Source organism: Erpetoichthys calabaricus, chromosome 2 (genome assembly GCF_900747795.2).
Source record: "Erpetoichthys calabaricus chromosome 2, fErpCal1.3, whole genome shotgun sequence".
NCBI lineage: Eukaryota > Metazoa > Chordata > Cladistia > Polypteriformes > Polypteridae > Erpetoichthys > Erpetoichthys calabaricus.
Genome location: NC_041395.2, coordinates 22,611,143 through 22,630,375, shown reverse-complemented (window position 1 = coordinate 22,630,375; position 19,233 = coordinate 22,611,143). Strand labels below are relative to the sequence as shown.

The following is a 19,233-nucleotide window of genomic DNA, read 5'->3' as shown; positions in this document are numbered from 1 at the left end:
AGCAAAGAGGAATGGGTGAAACTGGCCAAGGATAGGTGTGCCAAGCTTGTGGCATCATATTCAACAAGACTTGAGGTTGTAATTGCTGCCAAAGGTGCATCGACAAAGTATTGAGCAAAGGCTGTGAATACTTATGTACATGGGATTTCTCCGTTTTTTTATTTTTAATAAATTTGCAAAAATCTCAAGTAAACTTTTTTCACGTTGTCATTATGGGGTGTTGTGTGCAGAATTCTGAGGAAAAAAATTAATTTAATCCATTTTGGAATAAGGCTGTAACATAACAAAATGTGGAAAAAGTGATGTGCTGTGAATATTTTCCGGATGCACTGTATACAGGCTTTTTCTGCATATTTTACTGGTGTGTCATCTAGGGTTAAACCTGACAGCCCTGCAATGTTCTTATACCATTCCTAAAGAAATGGGAAAAAAAAAAAAAAAAGAATTACTCACTTTTTCGCTTCTTCGTTGTTGCCCGTGGAGCCAAAGGGCGAACATATACAGCAGTATTCAACCCAGCAACAACAGCATTAATAGTTTCATCAAGTAGACTGGATTCCATTAAATGTCTAGGAACGCTCTAAGGAAGAAAAACAAAAAAAGGAAGCAGTGAAGAGCAATTCTTTTTAAAACACGGAAAGCAAACAAGTGTGACTTTTGCCCATTTCCTTAACCATTTTAAATCACAAATATACCTATTTTTGCCTCCTTTCCACTTACAGCAATTGTCTTGCTGGACAAAACCATGCATTTCCTGATGCACCAACAGAAGTGGCTGTTATGGCCAGGTGCACTTCAGCCCCACGACTGTGGCCACCTCAAACTTCCATGTTCAAAGTGAGCTGTGAGGATCTTCATCAGAATGGGGATGTCGCAACTAAGAAAAAGGGTGTTGCATCTAATTAACTGCAGTAGGAAACCTTAAGTTCTGTAACGTTTTTGTACATAAACCTCTGCTTCAGACTGTACGTTTTATAAATATTTTATTGAGAAATATTCAATGGTTTGCAAAAATCTCATTGAGTTATCACTGCATTTTCAAATGAGCGTGGTACCTTTGTATTATAAAGAGTGAGGGCCGAGGTCCCATTCACATCTAAGCATTTTTTAATGTTTTAGCCTTAGACAAGAACACTTCTTAAACCTTGAAAAGTTACTTGCCATTGTTTTCAATGTCACTATTCACATCTAAGCATTTTAGCAGTTTAGAAAACTCCTGCATGCTGCAGTGATTGAACATTTTTGGCGTAAAACTTCTTCAATGGAAATTATTGATAATGCTCATAAAATGCTGCAAAAAGAAAACAAACAGCGTTTTGGAAGTGTTTCTACAGGAAGTCACTGCCCCTTCCTATAACAGCACTGGAAGTGGAAAACAAAGCCAATGTTGTCATGCTCCAGTCCAATGGTGACAGCTATTAAAGTCAAATGACAGAATTTATACAGTGGTATGCAAAAGTTTGAGCACCCTTGCTTAATATGTCTGTTATTGTGAATAGACAAGTGAGCAATAAATGAACTGATCACCCAAAGGCTTAAAGTCACAGATGACAAATTTCTTTAATATTTCAAGTTAAATCCATTTTATTTCCATCATTAAAAGGTACAAAATACCAAACAAAAATGAAAAGGGCCTGAAGCAAAAGTCCGGGCATCCAAAATGGTCAGCACTTAGTAACAACCCCTCTGGCAGGCATTATAACTTGTACATGGTTGTTAAATCCAGCCAACAGTTCAGTTCAGTTCTTACTTGGGGTATTTTCACCAATTTGTCCTTGTAAAAGGCGTCTAAATTCAGCAAGATTCTTGGGCTGTCTTGCATGCATTTGATATCTATCCACAGTTTTTCAATGATGTTTGGGTCGGGGGACTGTGGGGTCCATGGCAAAACTGCCAGCTTGTACCTCCAAAGTATTCCCATTGAAGATTTTGAGGTGTATTCTGGGTCATTATCTTGTTGTAGGACCCATCCTCTTTTGATGTGGAGTATGTCCATCTCTGGTAGGGCATTTTATTTGCTGTTGATATTTAGGAAGGACATGGTTAAAATCATCCAAAATATACTGCTCAAAAAGATTAAAGGAACACTTTTAAATCAGAATATAGCTTCAAATCAATGAAACTTCTGGGCTATTGATCTGGTCAGTTAAGTAGCAGAGGGAGTTGTTAATCAGTTTAGGCTGCTTTGGTGTTAATGAAATTAACAACAGGTGCACTAGAGGGGCAACAATGAGACGATCCCCAAAACAGGAATGGTTTAAACAGGTGGAGGCCACTGACATTTTTCCCTCCTCATCTGTTTTTTCACTAGTTTTGCAATTGGCTACAGTCAGAGGCAATACCTGGACCCTACAGAGGTTGCACAGGTAAGGTAGTCCAACTTCTGCAGGATGGCACATCAATACATGCCTGTCATTGCCAGAAGGTTTGCTGCGTCTCCCAGTACAGTTTCAAGAGCATGGAGAAGATTCCAGAAGACAGGCAGTTACTCTAGGAGATCTTGACAGGGCCCCTCGTAGAAGGTCCTTAACCCATCACCAGGACCAGCATCTGCTTCTTTGGGCAAGGAGGAAAAGGATGAGCACTGCCAGAGCCCTACAAAATGACCTACAGCAGGCCACTGGTGTGAATGTCTCCGGCCAAACAATCAGAAACAGACTTCATGAGGGTGGCCTGAGGGCCCAACGTCCTCTACTGGGTCCTGCGCTCACAGCCTAGCACCGTGGAGCTCAACTGGCATTTGCTATAGATTACCACAATTGGCAGGTCCACCAGTGGTGCCCTGTGCTTTTCACAGATGAGAGCAGGTTCACCCTGAGCACATGTGACAGATGTGAAAGGGTCTGGAAAAGCCGTAGAGAACGTTATGCTGCCTGTAACATCATTCACCATCACCGGTGATGGTCTAGGGAGGCATATCCATGGAGAGATGCCCAGACCTCTACAGGCTAGACAAAGGCACCTTGACTGCCATTACATATCGGGATGAAATCATTGGACCCATTGTCAGACCCTATGCTGGTGAAGTGGGTGCCTCCTGGTACATGATAATGCCCAGCCTCATGTGGCGAGAGTATACAGGCAGTTCCTGGAGGATGAAGGAATTGATACCATTGACTGGCCCACAAGCTCTCCTGATCTAAGTCCAATAGAACACCTCTGGGACACCACCAAGTTGCACTTTAGACTGTTCAGGAGCTCAGTGATGCCCTGGTCCTGATCTGTAAGGATATCTCGCAGGACACCATTTGTTATATCATTAGAAGCATGTCCCTCACATCCCCCCCCCCCCCCGGCAAACCACGGAGTACGATTTTGAGTTGCTGCAATGAAACTTTGGCAAAATGGACTATCATGCATCATCATTTTTTCACTTTGATTATCGGAGTGTCTTTGAATTCAGCCCTCTGTAGGTTGATAATTTTCATCAAACGATGTGGCTTCCTTTCATTCCTAACACATTACCATACAAGTTCATATCAGTAGAGATAGCCAGCAGGATTTTTTTTCCCATTGAGATCTGATCCGTTTTCAAAGAGATCCTTTAATTTATTTGAGAAGTGTAATTATTTGTAAGTCCGGGTTGTCTTTTTCAATTTCAACGATTACATCAGTGAGTAGCCACTGCACTTTTGTGAGCATTAGCATGATGGCAAACACCGCCTAGAATTACTCAGGAAAACTGGTGTGGTTTAAAGTTTATAATAAATTCTAGGTCAGGAGAGGATGATTTAAAAAGAACTGCCACATCGTTACACCAACCCTGACTAATGTAAAAACACACTCCTCTGCTCTTTCTTTTGTTGCAATGTACAGTAACAAGGTCCATGTAGTGTAGTGTAGTGTGAAGTCAGGTAAGTGCAATGCAGAGGCGGGAACGGTGTCATTCAGCTACATTTCAGTAAAGCACAGAACAAGTAATAAAGAAAAGCCCATTTTATTATGTATTAACAGTGCAGTTCTTTCATTCTGTTTGCCATTAAGAGACATATTCTAGGCAGTGCTTGCCATAGTTCTTGCTTTTTAATTTAATTTGAAAAAACAAAGACAGAGCAGCAAACTACCATGGCTGCCATCCTAGGTTCCATAGTTAATGATAGTCATGATGGTTTCCCAACTGCACTCGTGGCAGCATCATGCGGAACCACCACACTGGGCAGAAAATAGCTTCTGAGCAGAATTTGAAATCTGCTTAAAAATTAAGTCTGCTTCATTTCAACTATAGATATTTCCCTTGGCTCAGAGGTGAGCGCTTTGCAGTGTGAGCTAAATGAAGTGCTATACCTGTCAACTGCAGACAGCCTGCCCCTGACCACCAAGAGCTGTGCACTTCCCTGATGAAATCAGTTGTTCTCACTCCATTTTAGTCACCACCTTCTTTGCAGTGTCTCAACTACACTCCACAAGTCCAACAGTGCAAATACCACTAGTTTTAACCAATTGAATAGTTATGGACTTGCACCTCGAAGCGTCTAATTTTGAATATTTGCATTGTGGTGAACTATGAATCCATCGTCTCTGGGTCAGATGTGAGAACTTTGTGGCGTGACCTAAAAGGAGTGCACCATCAGTCAGCCGCATATGGCCCATCTTTGATGCATACCCTGGTGACAATGACTGATCGGTCTCTGTTTTAGCCCCCAATTTCTGAAAGATTTTGGGGATTATGTATTAAAATAAATTTTTGGAAAATAGTTCTCAATAAAGCAAACAAACACATTAATGTAAGCTTTCACAGTATATTATTTTACAATAAAAAATAAAACACAAATGACTCAGCACAGCACTTAATTAAATGTACATTATTTGAAAGTCTTTCAACATTGTTGCTGTTATGTAAGATCCAGGAGCTGGAGGTCACATGTGATGTCTCAGTTATCAGATTTGTCTAACCTAACATTCCAAAAGCAGCCACACATTTATGATAGTTACATCATTCACAAGGACTTAGAAGAAATTATGCAACTGATTTTCAGTGAGCCTTGAGAGCAATGCAACAGATAAGGCTGAGCAGAGGCAACACCACAGTACTTAAGACATTTTATCTAATCTAGCTACATGGTTCCACTGATGTTACCTTTCACTTATTGTAACAGGTGTAAGGTTTAAAAATAAGAACTTTAAAAGGTTTATAATAAATTCCCTGCTTGATCTGTTCATCGCATTGCAGGTCAGAACCAGTTAAAGGTACTTGGGGTCAAGAACAAAGGCTGTGACAAGCCAGGATTGGTCCAGAGGCATATGGTCAGAGCACAGGAAGGGAGCTAGCCCATAAACTATGATGCCCCACTGGTCTAAAGGATATAGTAAGGAAGCACACTGACAGCTTAAATATGGGGGGCATGGCAGGTTGGTTGTCTGTCTGGCGTTCCATCAATATTCATTCTGTGATCACACCAGATCAAAATACTATCAGTTCAAAAGTAAAACACAACACTGAAAGAACCAACTGATATCTAAGCACATTGGGGCCTAGAATCCTTGCAAGAATTGCTGTTATTCATTCAAGTTTTACTGTTACTGTCACAACCATTTGCTCTACGTATTGTACATGAAGAATCTTAGTTTAAAAAATGTTAATTCTACATTCTACAACAGGCTGCCAAGTGTGACTTAATAGACCAAGAGTCAAAATTTTAGGATACTCAAGCCTACATGAAAGGTCCTAAGGTGAGGACAGGTTTACCACAGGACCCTTCCAAAGCAAAACATACAGTTCATCAAAAGGTATCTGTTTCTTTCAAGGTCTTACCCTACATTCCCAGCATCATCAGAGGTCACCCTCAGAAACTGGTAAAAAATAATAAACATTACCCATTTAAGTAACTGCCCTTTCCTCTGTCCTTATCGTTATCAACACCCCATAATATTTGGCTATTTGTGGTTATTCTCTCTATACATTTCTATTCAGGATCCATCACGAACTAAATTAAGTCCTACTTTTCTGATTAGTCCCTTCTGTGCCTCATGGAGTAAACTCTACCCTCTCCTCAGAAATACTGCTTGCATATTACCATATTCGTGTATCTTCTCACAACCTTTCACATGATTTCTATACAAATTATACTCATATTTCTTTCAATTCACTAATTTAATCTCTTGGACTTGCCAAATCATTCCAAATGCCTCTGAGACACCTTCGCAAAGATAAACACCTGTTATTTTCAAATGTTATATTTTAGACTAACTTTTTAATATCTGCCATCAAACATATATAAACCATGTCACCGGCTAATTTTGCCAATTGTGAGAAATGTTGGCCAGATCACAGAGAATTAACTACTGCACTCTCAAAAAACCAACTCATTATTTGGTGTGAGAACAATGACCTGTCACTGAATGTCAACAGAACAAAGGAGATCACTGACCGTGCACATACTTCACTTATAATCAATGACAACACTGTGAAGTCAGAAAGAAGCACCAAGCTCCCGGGATGCACCTCATGGATGAACTGACATGGACTACAAAATCACCTTCCTCGTCAAGAAAGCACAGCATTGACTTCACTTTCTGCGACAGATGAAGAAAGTAAACCTTCCCCGTCCTGTCCTCACAACACTCTACAGAGGCGCTATAGAGAGCCTCTTGCCAGCAGCCTCACAGTCTGGTACGGCAGCTGCACTGTGTCAGATCAAAAGTCCCTCCAGAGAGTGGTAAAGACAGCAGAGGAAATCATCGGAACCACCCTCCTGTCTATACAGGACGTGTACTTGTCACACTGTCTTAGGAGAGCTACTAAGATGGTCAGAGAAACCACCCACCTAGTCCACGGACCGTTCAAACTTCAGCAGGGATCAGTAAGAGTTTCTTCCCACAGGCCATCAGTCTATCTATCTATCTACTAAACTCCCACTAGCAACAAACAACATGCTGACCTATGGGGACTGTTCAATTTCTGAACACAAACAGTTTTAACACATATATTCATAATCTCATACTTCCTAAAATGTTATGTCTGTGCATTATGTAAATGTTTTTCAACACTTGAACGCGTTATAACTAATGTGTCTGCTGGATTATACGTATACTCTGTCTGCTAAGCTGCCTATTATGCCTATTGTATAACATGCACCTGTCTTTATGTTTGTACACTGAGCCTGGAAAAACACAATTTTGTTCAGCTGTACACTCCATGTTGTATAGTTTGAATGATAAAGTAAGTCCAGTCCAAAACCACCTCACGAATCCATTCACACAATTCAGCTGTTCATCATCATCCAAACCACCCTTTCTTTCCTCACTTTATATGCCACTTAATGCCTACTCTGTTTTAGAGTGCTGCACCACTCGGTTGTTGAGTCGGTTTGAAACTGCTATTCGATTCTCTAATTCATCCAGATCTCTGATGCCCACATGATGTATCCTGTCTCTATACTTACCTTACTACTCCACTGCATGCTCACTATTGAAATTTCAGTGCTGACAGGTTCCGTTTCATAATGCCCATCGCAGGATTATGCTCCTTTCACTGATCCGCATCTCAATATACCTTTCATCTGTTTCTATCTATGTTTCTTCATGTAGATTCTTCACACTTACCTGACTACCCCACTTTGTTCTCCCCTGGCTTTACTCTGCTGATAGGGTGCAGATCAAAAGTTTCAGCTTTATATTCTACTCCTTCTGATGCTCACTACCTCCAGTCTTGTCCCTCTGAGCGTTTTTTCATGTAGAACTCATTTAATTCTACTTACTGTGTATTTTCAAAAGACTCACTAAAAATGACAAACTTGTACTTGCAGTCACAACAGCTCCCAGGATCTTGATTTTCAAGCACCTTCTTAGGACCCACTACTTCATGTGACATCTTGGAACTCAATGATTTCTAGTGAACAGCTTTATGTTTGTCATGCCTTTTTTGGGCTTATTTGCCCCAAAGAAAATCATGATGTTTGTATTAAGACTGCAAAAGAAATATACATTAATGTTTTATATCATGAGAAAACTAATAGTATCTTAACAGTAAGAACATTTCAAGTTAGAATACACAAAAGTAACCTACTTTTATAAATCTGTAGCTACATAAGATGTGATCAAAGGGTTTTGAGCCCAAGTCTGAAAGGTTATTCTGAGGCTAATTTTGTAAATGGCCAACGATAAGCTCCTGCGTATTAAAATACAAGAATTACAATCCTCTAGTACTTGCTTCAGAACTGAGTCAACATGGATGCCAAAACCTACAAAATCCTTTGTTCACTTAGTCATTATGAATCAAGATGAACACTCTACATATGCCATAGTCAAGAGATATGCTGAAAAATTCTGTTGCGGTAGTATTTCTCTCAAAAGTGACCAAAGGTCTGTCTGGACTTGAACATCAACAACAGAACAAAATGTAACAGCACATTAGAGCATTACAAAAACTTTTGATGAGAACAGGCCATTCAGCCCAAAAAAGCTTGCAATCCAAATCAACTAACAGTAGTAGCAGTAAGTACACAACTATGCTGCCATGAACTAAAGAGTGAGAGATACACAAAAGGGATTTGGTTTTTGAGGGCAGCACGGTGGCGCACCAGTAGTGTTACTGCCTCGCAGTTAGGAGACCTGGGTTCACTTCCCAGGTTCTCCCTGCGTGGAGTTTGCATGTTCTCCCCGTGTCTGTGTGGGTTTCCTCCGGGTTCTCCGGTTTCCTCCCACCGTCCAAAGACATTGGTGATCCTAAATTATCCCTAGTGTGTGTTTGGTGTGTGTGTGGTCTGCGGTGGTGGCTGCCCTTGGATTTGTTCCTGCCTTGCGCCCTGTATTGGCTGGGATTGGCTGTGTTAGGATATAGCCGGTTGGACGATGGATGGATTTGTTTTTTGATTTAGTTGACCTCATTCTCCATGGACAATTGTGTTGCAGGTTGATTCGTACATGCAATTAGGAATTTGACTGCACTCTGTACTTGTGACAATATTGATTCTAACAATTGCACCTTAACAAGCATAACGACTGTGCTACGGAATTTAGGGGGATTTTCACAACTATATACCAAACAAGATCTTGCTTGCTAAAATAAAAGTAAAATTCTGCATTGAAAAGGATGGTTGCTAATATTAACTTATAAATTTTATTTCTTTACTTACCACATGCTTTATATGGTCGGGTGTGTAATTTTAAAACAAACAACATATAAACATGTGACAGTGGGCAAACTGACTAAAAAAGGTGCAGAATACCTTTCTGTACACTGTAGCATTTTAATTTTTTTGTTAACAAAATATATATACATACCTTTCAAACCCCAATTCTTTTCTGATAGGTTTAAAACTGGTCATTTGACTCTCCAGTGTGACCAACAGCCAAAGATTTGCTTTATCTTAGAAGTACCGTGTACCCGTATACTCACAGATAATTTCTCCCACGGATAAGTCGGGACTTGATTTTACTGTATAATTTCTGTTATTTTATAATGTCGGTCATGTAAGTCGAATGAGGAACACTCACGTTATTATTGGTCCAAGAGATTAGGATATGCTAATGCCCACCTGAGAGAGTAACCAATGAGCACACAGCCTTTCTTTTCTATGTATTGTGCCTACATGACCACACGGTAATACTCAAACTATTCCGAAGCAACATTTGCACTGATTTGTGTTTTTTTTTATCTCACACCCTCATACACCTTTATCGTAAGAGCATCCCTTATCTACGATGGAGCGTTCGACAAGAAGAAAATATGAAGCTGGTTTTAAATTAAACGTCGTTGAAGTAGTGAAAGAAATTTTTGAATGGGCGTATAAGTTGGGGTTTTATTTTATGATCGATTTTTTGGATTTCAAGACCCGACTTATACACAAGTATATATGATAGGTGTTGCCCAATATAAAGCAAAATGTTATTTTTGGGTGTTTGGCTGCCATATCAGTCAGCAGTCTGATGAAAACTGGTATGCTTGGTGGCTCAACCATGCCAAACACACAATGTTATGCACATCAACTGAAACTCATCAAGTTGCACAACTGAATAGGGAAAAGCATATAGCCATGTGGAAAAGCCAAAAGAGTCAGTACACAGCATGGAATTGTTAACTCTTCCAAAATATCTGAACAGGCAACTATTAGATCTACATGCAAACAGTGCCTAAGGATAAGAAAACAATACATAAAATTGATGTGGTCTGTTATAATCTAAATTAACGCATTATAGGGAGTTCAAATCCATAAAATTAGAATCAGGTATTCCAGATTAGGTGCCAGTGGTTGGGTCTGGTGGCCTCTTTCCTATTGTTGACATGTGAAGTGTTATCACGCCAAGATCAATAGCACTCTCTAAGGCCATCAGAAGGAAGGTTGTGGAAGTGATTTAAAAAGATCACCAAATTATTTGAAATCAATCACTCCACTGTAAAAATTGCATGATCTGTAGGTAATTCTTGCAACAGTTGGTATCAAAGTGAATGCATTTACCATCAGAAAGACTGCACAACTTTGACCTGCATACGAGATGTGCCATTAAAAAGCCTTTGCTTTGTTGTGGATGCCTCGGAGTCAAGCTAAGGTAATAAACAAAGATCACCAAATTATTTGAAATCAAATCACTCCTATGTATGGAAAATTATCTATAAATAGATTTCATACAATTGCTAATTTGTTTAAGATGGGCCAGCACAGCAAATTCAGACTAAGAGCTGACTTTTTAATACTAAAAGAATTTTCCAAGAACCCCAAAATTTCATTGCATGATTTGTAGCAAAGGTTGGTGTCCAAGTGCATGCATCTACAATAAGAAAGAGACTGCAAGAAAAAAAAAATGACCTTATGCAAGGTGTGCCATGAAACAGCCTTACATGAATACATGAATGAAAAAGTTAATTTTTTTTTTTATGTTGTTATTCAAATATATTACCTTTATCTGGAGGCGCTGTATGCATGAAGATCTACTGTTTGCCTGTTCAAATATGTTGAAAAAGTCAATCGCTATGATGGGGTGTTTTTTTTCCCCCAACGTGACTGAAAGTTCACTAACAGCAATACTGTAGTTATTTCAGAAAGAAAATATGGTTTATCCCAGCTTTTGAAAATCATCCTACATTTATATAAAACTAATCTGCCTGCCACCTTTTATCATGAAGAATAAAGTATGTTAACATTACCAAATGGGTATAATTACTCTCACTCAAGGGGGCTAATTGTGAACCTTTTCTGTCAAAGAAACTGGAGTAATGATTAATGCATTTGTAATATCAACTAGTTCTATTACTTACAGAAGACAGGTTAATAGAATAAAGTTAAAAATACATGATATTTATTGCCCGACATGTACCTTCATCACCCTTTCTCTGCATCTTGGTGTGTCTGAACCTCTCGTAATCATGGTGTCTGTAGAGTGTGTTCTGTAAAGCCTATTTCTGAGAGTCTTATTTTGAGATGCACTGCTCACCTCCTGTCCGGTGGTATACTTCTAGTCTTTGTAGGCGACTCTCAGCACAGCTCCTATGCTTTTCTCATGTGTGTCACGCTAGCTCTTTTCATTCAAGGAAGTGCGTCACCAAAGCCAAACTGACCAATCAAATTACTCAGTGGACTGGACACATAGACCTTAGCATTTTACTACATTTTGGATTTTTTACGGTCCTTTGGATATTTTAAGGTGAGAAAAATGTAACTATTATAAAAGCAAAGTCCAGTGTTATTTACCTCATTTGGCAATCCATTATACCACCAAGGAGAGTATAAAGAATGAAAAACACCATCTTTTCTAACTGTCCACATCAAATGGCTACCCAAAGACATTCATCAAACAATTGACTATAACCTGACCCCATGGACCAAACTACCTGGAACAAACTTCCTTATCATCATGGGGTGCATGTATCTTTTCAAAAACAGGCATAAAATATGGGCACAAACCTACACACACTCTGCGCATAGTTCTTATTAAAGCTAAAGCCAGGAAATCGGCAGAAGAGACATAGAACGTGGTTTACATCATAGCATGCAGTTCATGCCCAGCTGTATATGTGGGACAAATCTTAAAAACACTTGAAACACGTATACAGGAACATCGCAATGCTGTTAGAAAGATGCACGCAAAGTCTCTGATTTAAACCCAAACAAGTTTAACTGGACAAACATTTAAATAGGACTCGGTGCAAGTAACATTCAAGGCTATTACTAAAAGTTCCTGAGAACTGGCTAAATCATGACTATCCGATGAAAATGCCATTAACAGACATTTAGACACTAACCCAGCATATGCATGCTTGAAAAGAGGAACATGCACATAATAAGTAAATCTTTTATGACCAACATCCTCTGAACCCCACCCTCATTAATCCACCCAAACACTAACCTCTCACATCTACCTACCCTTCCCTCCTTATTTGTTACATATTGCCTTGGATTCCTATTTGTCTAATCATATTACTCTGATTATGACTCATAATATCAGTTGATAGCTTAGGAATAAAAAACTGTTTTAAGATAACGTTGATTCATTTTCTCGCTTTATGGATTTCCAGCTACAAATAATTATTACATATATAACTAGCCATCCCCCACGCATCCTCTCACATAGTAGTGAAACAGGACAGTGAGGGGGGCCCTGCCCAGCTCCCCACTCCTGAAGTCACACTTCCCCTTCCCCCTGGCCGGCAGCCTCTGCCTCGTAATGAGCGCAAATGAATCGCTCCTGCAAGCGAAGTATGATTCTTAGTCTGATGAGAGAAGTCGCAAAATCAACCGGAATGTTCAAGCAAATTATAGAAAAAACTCGATCTTAATCTGTTAAGTAGTTTTCTCGTTCGCTACCTAAGCAGAGGTAAGGAACACCCCAAGGCTGGCATGTGAGTGAGGAGGGCCCCGCCCCCTCCGCCCGCTTGTCTCCCTGATTCTTGCAAACCAATCAGTACCATAAGTGAAGTGTGATACATAGCGCAATGGGTGAAGTCACAAAATCAACCGGAATGTTCAAGGAAACTATTGAAAAAGAAACTTTTTTTTTGCTCCCTATACTCAGTCAGCTCAGAGAAGGTCTACATTTTAAGTAAAATGATCTTCAAAACAGTAAATGTAAAAAATGCAAGCAAGAAAAGCAGAAACCCACTTGTCCAGAAATGGACTGAAGACAAAACTACCTTTGTATGAGATGGGTAGCTCACTAGACAATTATACATAAAATGAATAATTATGAAAGTTTTATACCTTATGAAAGTTTTTGTACTGTTTAATAAATCTGTTGTATTCTAAGTCTGCACAATATTCCTGTATGAACTGCCTACATTGGCAAGTACTTTTGCACATATTTGTTGTTTTATTGTTATTGTAAGTGGTACTATTTTATGTAAAACATTTTTTCCATGTTCAAATAGAAAGACTATGTATCAAAAAAATGCTTACATCCACCCACAACCTCAATTTGACCAGTAACCATGATTTGTTCACAAAAGGTTGACAAAGTAAGCAAATCCAAAACTGCCATATGCTACAGAGACTTGTTGTGGAAGTGGGGTTAAAGAAACGCCACTGTTTCTATCTTGCTAAAGGCCCACTCAACAAGAGGCAGGACAATGGCAATTTTAGAGTTGATGCCCCCAGAAAATGCGTACCTCCTTTCTTCTCTGTGGGTCCTGCATAACCATGGTGATATATTTTGTCTAAAGGTCAAATGTGAGAATATAATAGCTTTTGAACACAATGACTCATAACTCAATTATAAGCAATCTCTCTAAAGTATATTTGCTACTATCTATACTGTTTGATTAAATATTAAAGCACTGGTGTATAATCTCTTCATGTCTTGATCATCCTGCACATCATTCAGATAAATATTACCCACTCTTTTTTATTATTACTAACTCATGATTGAACCATACTGGAAATGACCGGGTCATGGTGGACTGTAAGTGGAAAATCGGCATTAGTCATATTAAATACTCCTCCTGAAAAACAATTAAAATGAATATAAAATGAATATATAAGTTTTACTTCACAAAAACAAAGGGAATAAAACAATGCAGCTTAATTTGAGAGAACAAACACACTAAACAGAAGTATTTTCAAAAGAGTCAACAAACAAAAAAGAAAAAAATAACTCAGTGGTCACTTGTTTTATGCTTAGGAATGCACATTAGAGCACCTTTAAGGACCTTATATAAATTAAATACTGGGAGACTCTGGGTTGCCAATATCCTCCGAGACTGTGAATCAGCTTTTTGACCAATACGTTAAATACGTCTAGTAAAAGGAAAACATTAAATGATAGAAACAGATTATCAAACAATGTTAAAAAAAGACTTTGTTAAAATACCTAAAAAATAACTTCTGTGAGTGTGGATATACTTGTGTGTATTCATGACTACGTATACGAGGGTTGTCTGAGTTCTGCGCGGAATTTTATCGTTTGTCGAGTGTCAACCTGTCGAAACCTGTTCTGCTGTGTACAGGGATTATTCAAGTGGTTGCATGTTTTTGTTCAGATGTTTTACTCCCTCTCTTCCTTCAGAATGAACACGAGAAGCAAATGAACTGAGAGTGTGCAGCCGGCGCTAGCGCCGAAGCTCCCGACTCCGTGCGTGCGTGACTTTCGAGTGATGATTTTTTACGACTTTTCTGATGGTTTAATCCGCTCGGTGGAAAGCACCATATTTGCCATCTTTTTCAACATCGATGGCATTGTCGCATCAGTTCCGCTGATGGGAGAGGAAAACTGTGACCTCTGAGTGGTACACCACTCAGTGCCTGCCTGACATTTTTTCTGCGATGGCTAGAGGCCGGTCCAAGAACTTACGAAGGCACTTTTTGCATCATGACAATGCGCCAGCCCACACGGCTAATGCGACAACGCATTTCATTGAAGACAGTGGTGTCAACGTTTTGAACCCGCCACCCTACTCGCCTGATCTTGCACCATGTGACTTTTGGCTCTTCTCGAAGGTGACAGAACCCCTGCGAGGCCACAACTTCGAAACTCGAGAGGAACTGATTGCAGCTGTCAAGAAACAGCTGGACAACCTCCCAAAGACAGCATTTCGTGAGTGTTTTGCGGCGTGGGTCAGAAGAGCCCAAAAGTGCATTGATGTTGGCAGTGAATACTTGGAAAAAGTTTAAAAAGGATCGAAGTACATGAGAAAAATAGAAAAAAAAAATCCTTGGCTACTTATTTCGAGTGATTCCGCGCGGAACCCAGACAACCCTTGTATAATCAGATTAACATACTTTTGTATGTATACAAGGTAAATAATCAGCACATGTTCACATCAGGTTCTAAAAAATATATATATGTATGTATATATTTGGGATGGGTGATATGGCCTACAATTAATAACATAATATAGAGAGCGAAAGCTATAATTCATATAAGCAGAAAGTACTATGAGTGGAGACATCTGAAACAACAAACTCATGCAAGTGAAACCATTATGAAATAATCAATACTTATCACAAGTCTACCCCATGTCTTTCACTTAACCAATTACATTTTTCACATAGCTTAAAAAGAATGAAAGTCATCCTGCTTGTTAGCTGTATAATAATATAAATGCCATGTACAAGATTATACACAGAAAATACTGAAATTTCTCAGGTTAACTAACAGTATTTTAGTAGAATGTGCTCATTCATACATACCATGGCAACTTTGAAAACTTTTGCCAAGACTATAGACAGTTAAACGGGCTCTGAAAGCTGTACACAGTCAAATTAGAAGATGATGTGTATGCTTTTGCGATTTTACTGCTTCCCAAAAGATGAACAAAGTTCACTTTTCCCAGGTTACACTTGTTTTAGACTTCTTCCCTGATGGCTTTCACCTGTAAATTTACTTGTAAATTGATTGGATAGACTATTTGTGTGAATGGGGCTCAAGAAAAGGGTCATTGTCACTACATTGGCTTTAATCTGTCTAGAAATAGTAGTAAGGCAATAAAGATTGCACAAAAAAATAGCTTTAATATGTTTAGCTATGACAGTAAAAAAAATGCATGGAACACATCAATTTTCTGTTCTAGGTTGTCCTCTTTGCTAATAAAATATCTTTAATTACTTTGCCAGTTTAATTAACTTGCTTTTTACGATTCATAAAAATGTTTTTTTTTCCTTAAGCAGCACTCGAAAATGGTAATGACAGCCATTAAGTGACCAGCTAAAAGCAGACTTCTTAAAGGGCAGGTCACACTGCATAACTTTTTTTTTTTTTATCAATTTTCATTCACAGATTTCAATTAAATCGCAGCACACTCCTATGACCAGCAGTCATATAGTATGACATATCCAATGACTCTGTCCAACCAGTCTGCGACTCGCCCACACTATATGAAATGGGTTTCCTTTAATTTTAAGTCACAGGGGAATTAGAAAGCATATAATGCAGCTAAGAGGAATAAGGAATGCAGGTGCTTTGAACCTCAAACATAAGACTAGAAGTCGTATATGTGATGCAACATCGGTTTTAGATGCTGGAGGTCCACATTTTCATTCAAAGCAATTTCTCAATCAGAAGTAAAATCATGCAGTTAATGAGGCCTGTTATTTAATATTATAATGGTGGCACACACAGATGGAGAGGCTCTACGATCTCTCTTTCAGTGCTTGTTATGTGTGTTTTTGTTTATATATATGTTTATCACCGTTAAGTTCAGCCTGACGAATCTCAAGTATAGTCGCCAACTGTTGTTGGCGGACAAATTTTTGCACTCACGTGACTTCCCGGATGAAATATGAAGGACTCCACAGGTTGTTGGTGAAAAAGGAAAAGATACAGGAAGCAACAGCGCCGATGTCAGTTTGACCTATTCGTAAAGCTAAGGAAACATCCACATAAACCACTTTCCAGCATATTTCTCACCAACGCCAGATCCATCACAAACAAAACAGATGAATTACATCTACAGATCTCAGAGAACAAACTCGTAAGTGACTGTTGCATTTTACTATTCACAGAGACATGACCAAATTTGCCTATACCAGACACAGCCATTGAGCTAGCAGAACATACAGCATTCTAGATAGAAGCAAAGACTCTAGCAAAGGTAAAATTGGGGGACTTAGCATTTACACACATACTAGCTGGTGTACATACATGAAGATCATATGCAATCACTGCTCTACTGATTTGGAGTATCTTACAATCAAATGCAGGCCCTTAAACTTACCTCAGGAATTTACCATTGTCACATCTATTTTTTACATTCTAACATTACTTGCTCGATCTCATTAATTTGCAGCAAAACACTTATCCTGAAGTCATTTTAGATGATGATTTCAACCACACGGACTTGAAAGTAGTTCTCCCTAAATTTCATCAACACATCAATTGTGAAACCAGGAGAAAAAACACACTAGACAAGGCTTGCTCAAATATCAAGAATTGTTATAGGAAAAACAATTGCCTCATTTTGGCCAATCAGATCATTTATCTATACTTTTGACTCCAACATACACTCCACTCAGAAGGAAAGACCATATCACCACAAAGACTGTTAAAACATGGCCTGAAGGAGAATCCTTGCAGCTTCAGGACTGCTTTGAAATGAATAACTGGGACATTTTTGAGAAACAGGATTTGGAAGTGAACACATCAACTGTACTCAGCTACATTAAAAATTGTGTTGACAATGTCACTGTCAATAAACATTCATGTGTACTCCAACCAGAAGCCCTGGATGATGAAAGAGGTCAGATCTTTCCTCACGCACTGCAACGCCGCCTTCAGGTCTAACAAAGCCCTTTACAGCATGGCCAGAGCCAACCTAAAGAGAGCCATCAGAGAGGCTAAAACGGCCTACAAAAGGAAGATTGAGGACCACTTTGCAAACAGTGACCCACGCCGACTTTGACAATCCATCACATCATCGACCACAAAAGAAGTAACCACATGGCTGTTGATGCGGACATCTCGATAGCAGAGAAATTGAATTATTTCTTTCTTTGTTTTGAGGTGGAAACAGCAGATAGGTCTCAGCAGTCTCACCTTAACCATACCAACCATCTGCAACCAGACCTTCACAGTGCAAGAGCATGATGTGAGACGGGTGCTCAGAACGGTCAATTCAAGAAAGGCTGTCAGTTCTGAAGGAGCGCCGGGACAGGTACTGAAAGAATGTGTAGATCAACTCTCTGGGATATTCACAAAGATCTTCAGTCTCTCCTTGTCTAAGTTCATCATTCCATCTTGCCTGAAGTCTACCACAATCATCCCGCTGCCAAAAAAACCTGTTCTTTCCTCACGCACTGCAACGCCGCCTTCAGGTCTAACAAAGCCCTTTACAGCATGGCCAGAGCCAACCTAAAGAGAGCCATCAGAGAGGCTAAAACGGCCTACAAAAGGAAGATTGAGGACCACTTTGCAATCAGTGACCCACGCCGACTTTGACAATCCATTACATCATCGACCACAAAAGAAGTAACCACATGGCTGTTGATGCGGACATCTCGATAGCAGAGAAATTGAATTATTTCTTTCTTTGTTTTGAGGTGGAAACAGCAGATAGGTCTCAGCAGTCTCACCTTAACCATACCAACCATCTGCAACCAGACCTTCACAGTGCAAGAGCATGATGTGAGACGAGTGTTCAGAACGGTCAATTCAAGAAAGGCTGTCAGTTCTGAAGGAGCGCCGGGACAGGTACTGAAAGAATGTGTAGATCAACTCTCTGGGATATTCACAAAGATCTTCAATCTCTCCTTGTCTAAGTTCATCATTCCATCTTGCTTGAAGTCTACCACAATCATCCCGCTGCCAAAAAAACCTGTCATCAGCAGTCTCAATGACTACTGTCCAGTGGCACTCACTCCAGTTACTATGAAGCATTTCAAACAACTGGTCCTTCAACACAAAAAGCCAGCCTCCCAGTCACAGTGGATGCACATCAGTATGCTTATAGAGCAAACATGTGCACAGAAGATGCCATCTTCACAGCCTTGCATACTGCACTTTCCTATCTTGAACAGCAGGGGAACTATGTGAGGATGCTCCTGTGAGACTTCAGCTCGGCCTTTAACACAGTTATCCCAGACAGACTGGTCACAAAGTTCAATGGCTTAGGACTTTCACAATCTGTCTGCCACTGGACCAAAGATTTTCTGAATAATCACCCTCAGATGGATAGATTAAAACCCCCCTTCTCCTCCACCACCCTTATATTCAACATTGGTGTCCAACAAAGCTGTGTGTTGAGCTCACTACTATATGCATTCTATACATATGACTGGGTACGCTCTTATTCCACCAATACCATCACTAAATTTGTGGATGACACGACCGTGATTGGACTCATCTTAGGAGGAGACAAAACAGCCTATAGGG

General features: G+C 39.5%; 1 protein-coding gene across 3 annotated transcripts in view; it reads right to left on the bottom strand.

The window, feature by feature from the left end:
• Nucleotides 1-19,233, bottom strand: part of phrf1 (PHD and ring finger domains 1) — a 136,425-nt gene that overhangs the window by 51,753 nt on the left and 65,439 nt on the right. For all 3 annotated transcript variants that reach the window (XM_028793513.2, XM_028793514.2, XM_028793515.2), the window contains one exon: nucleotides 454-580. In XM_028793513.2, the coding sequence (XP_028649346.2) occupies nucleotides 454-580 (127 nt within the window). The remainder of the gene's footprint in view (nucleotides 1-453; nucleotides 581-19,233) is intronic.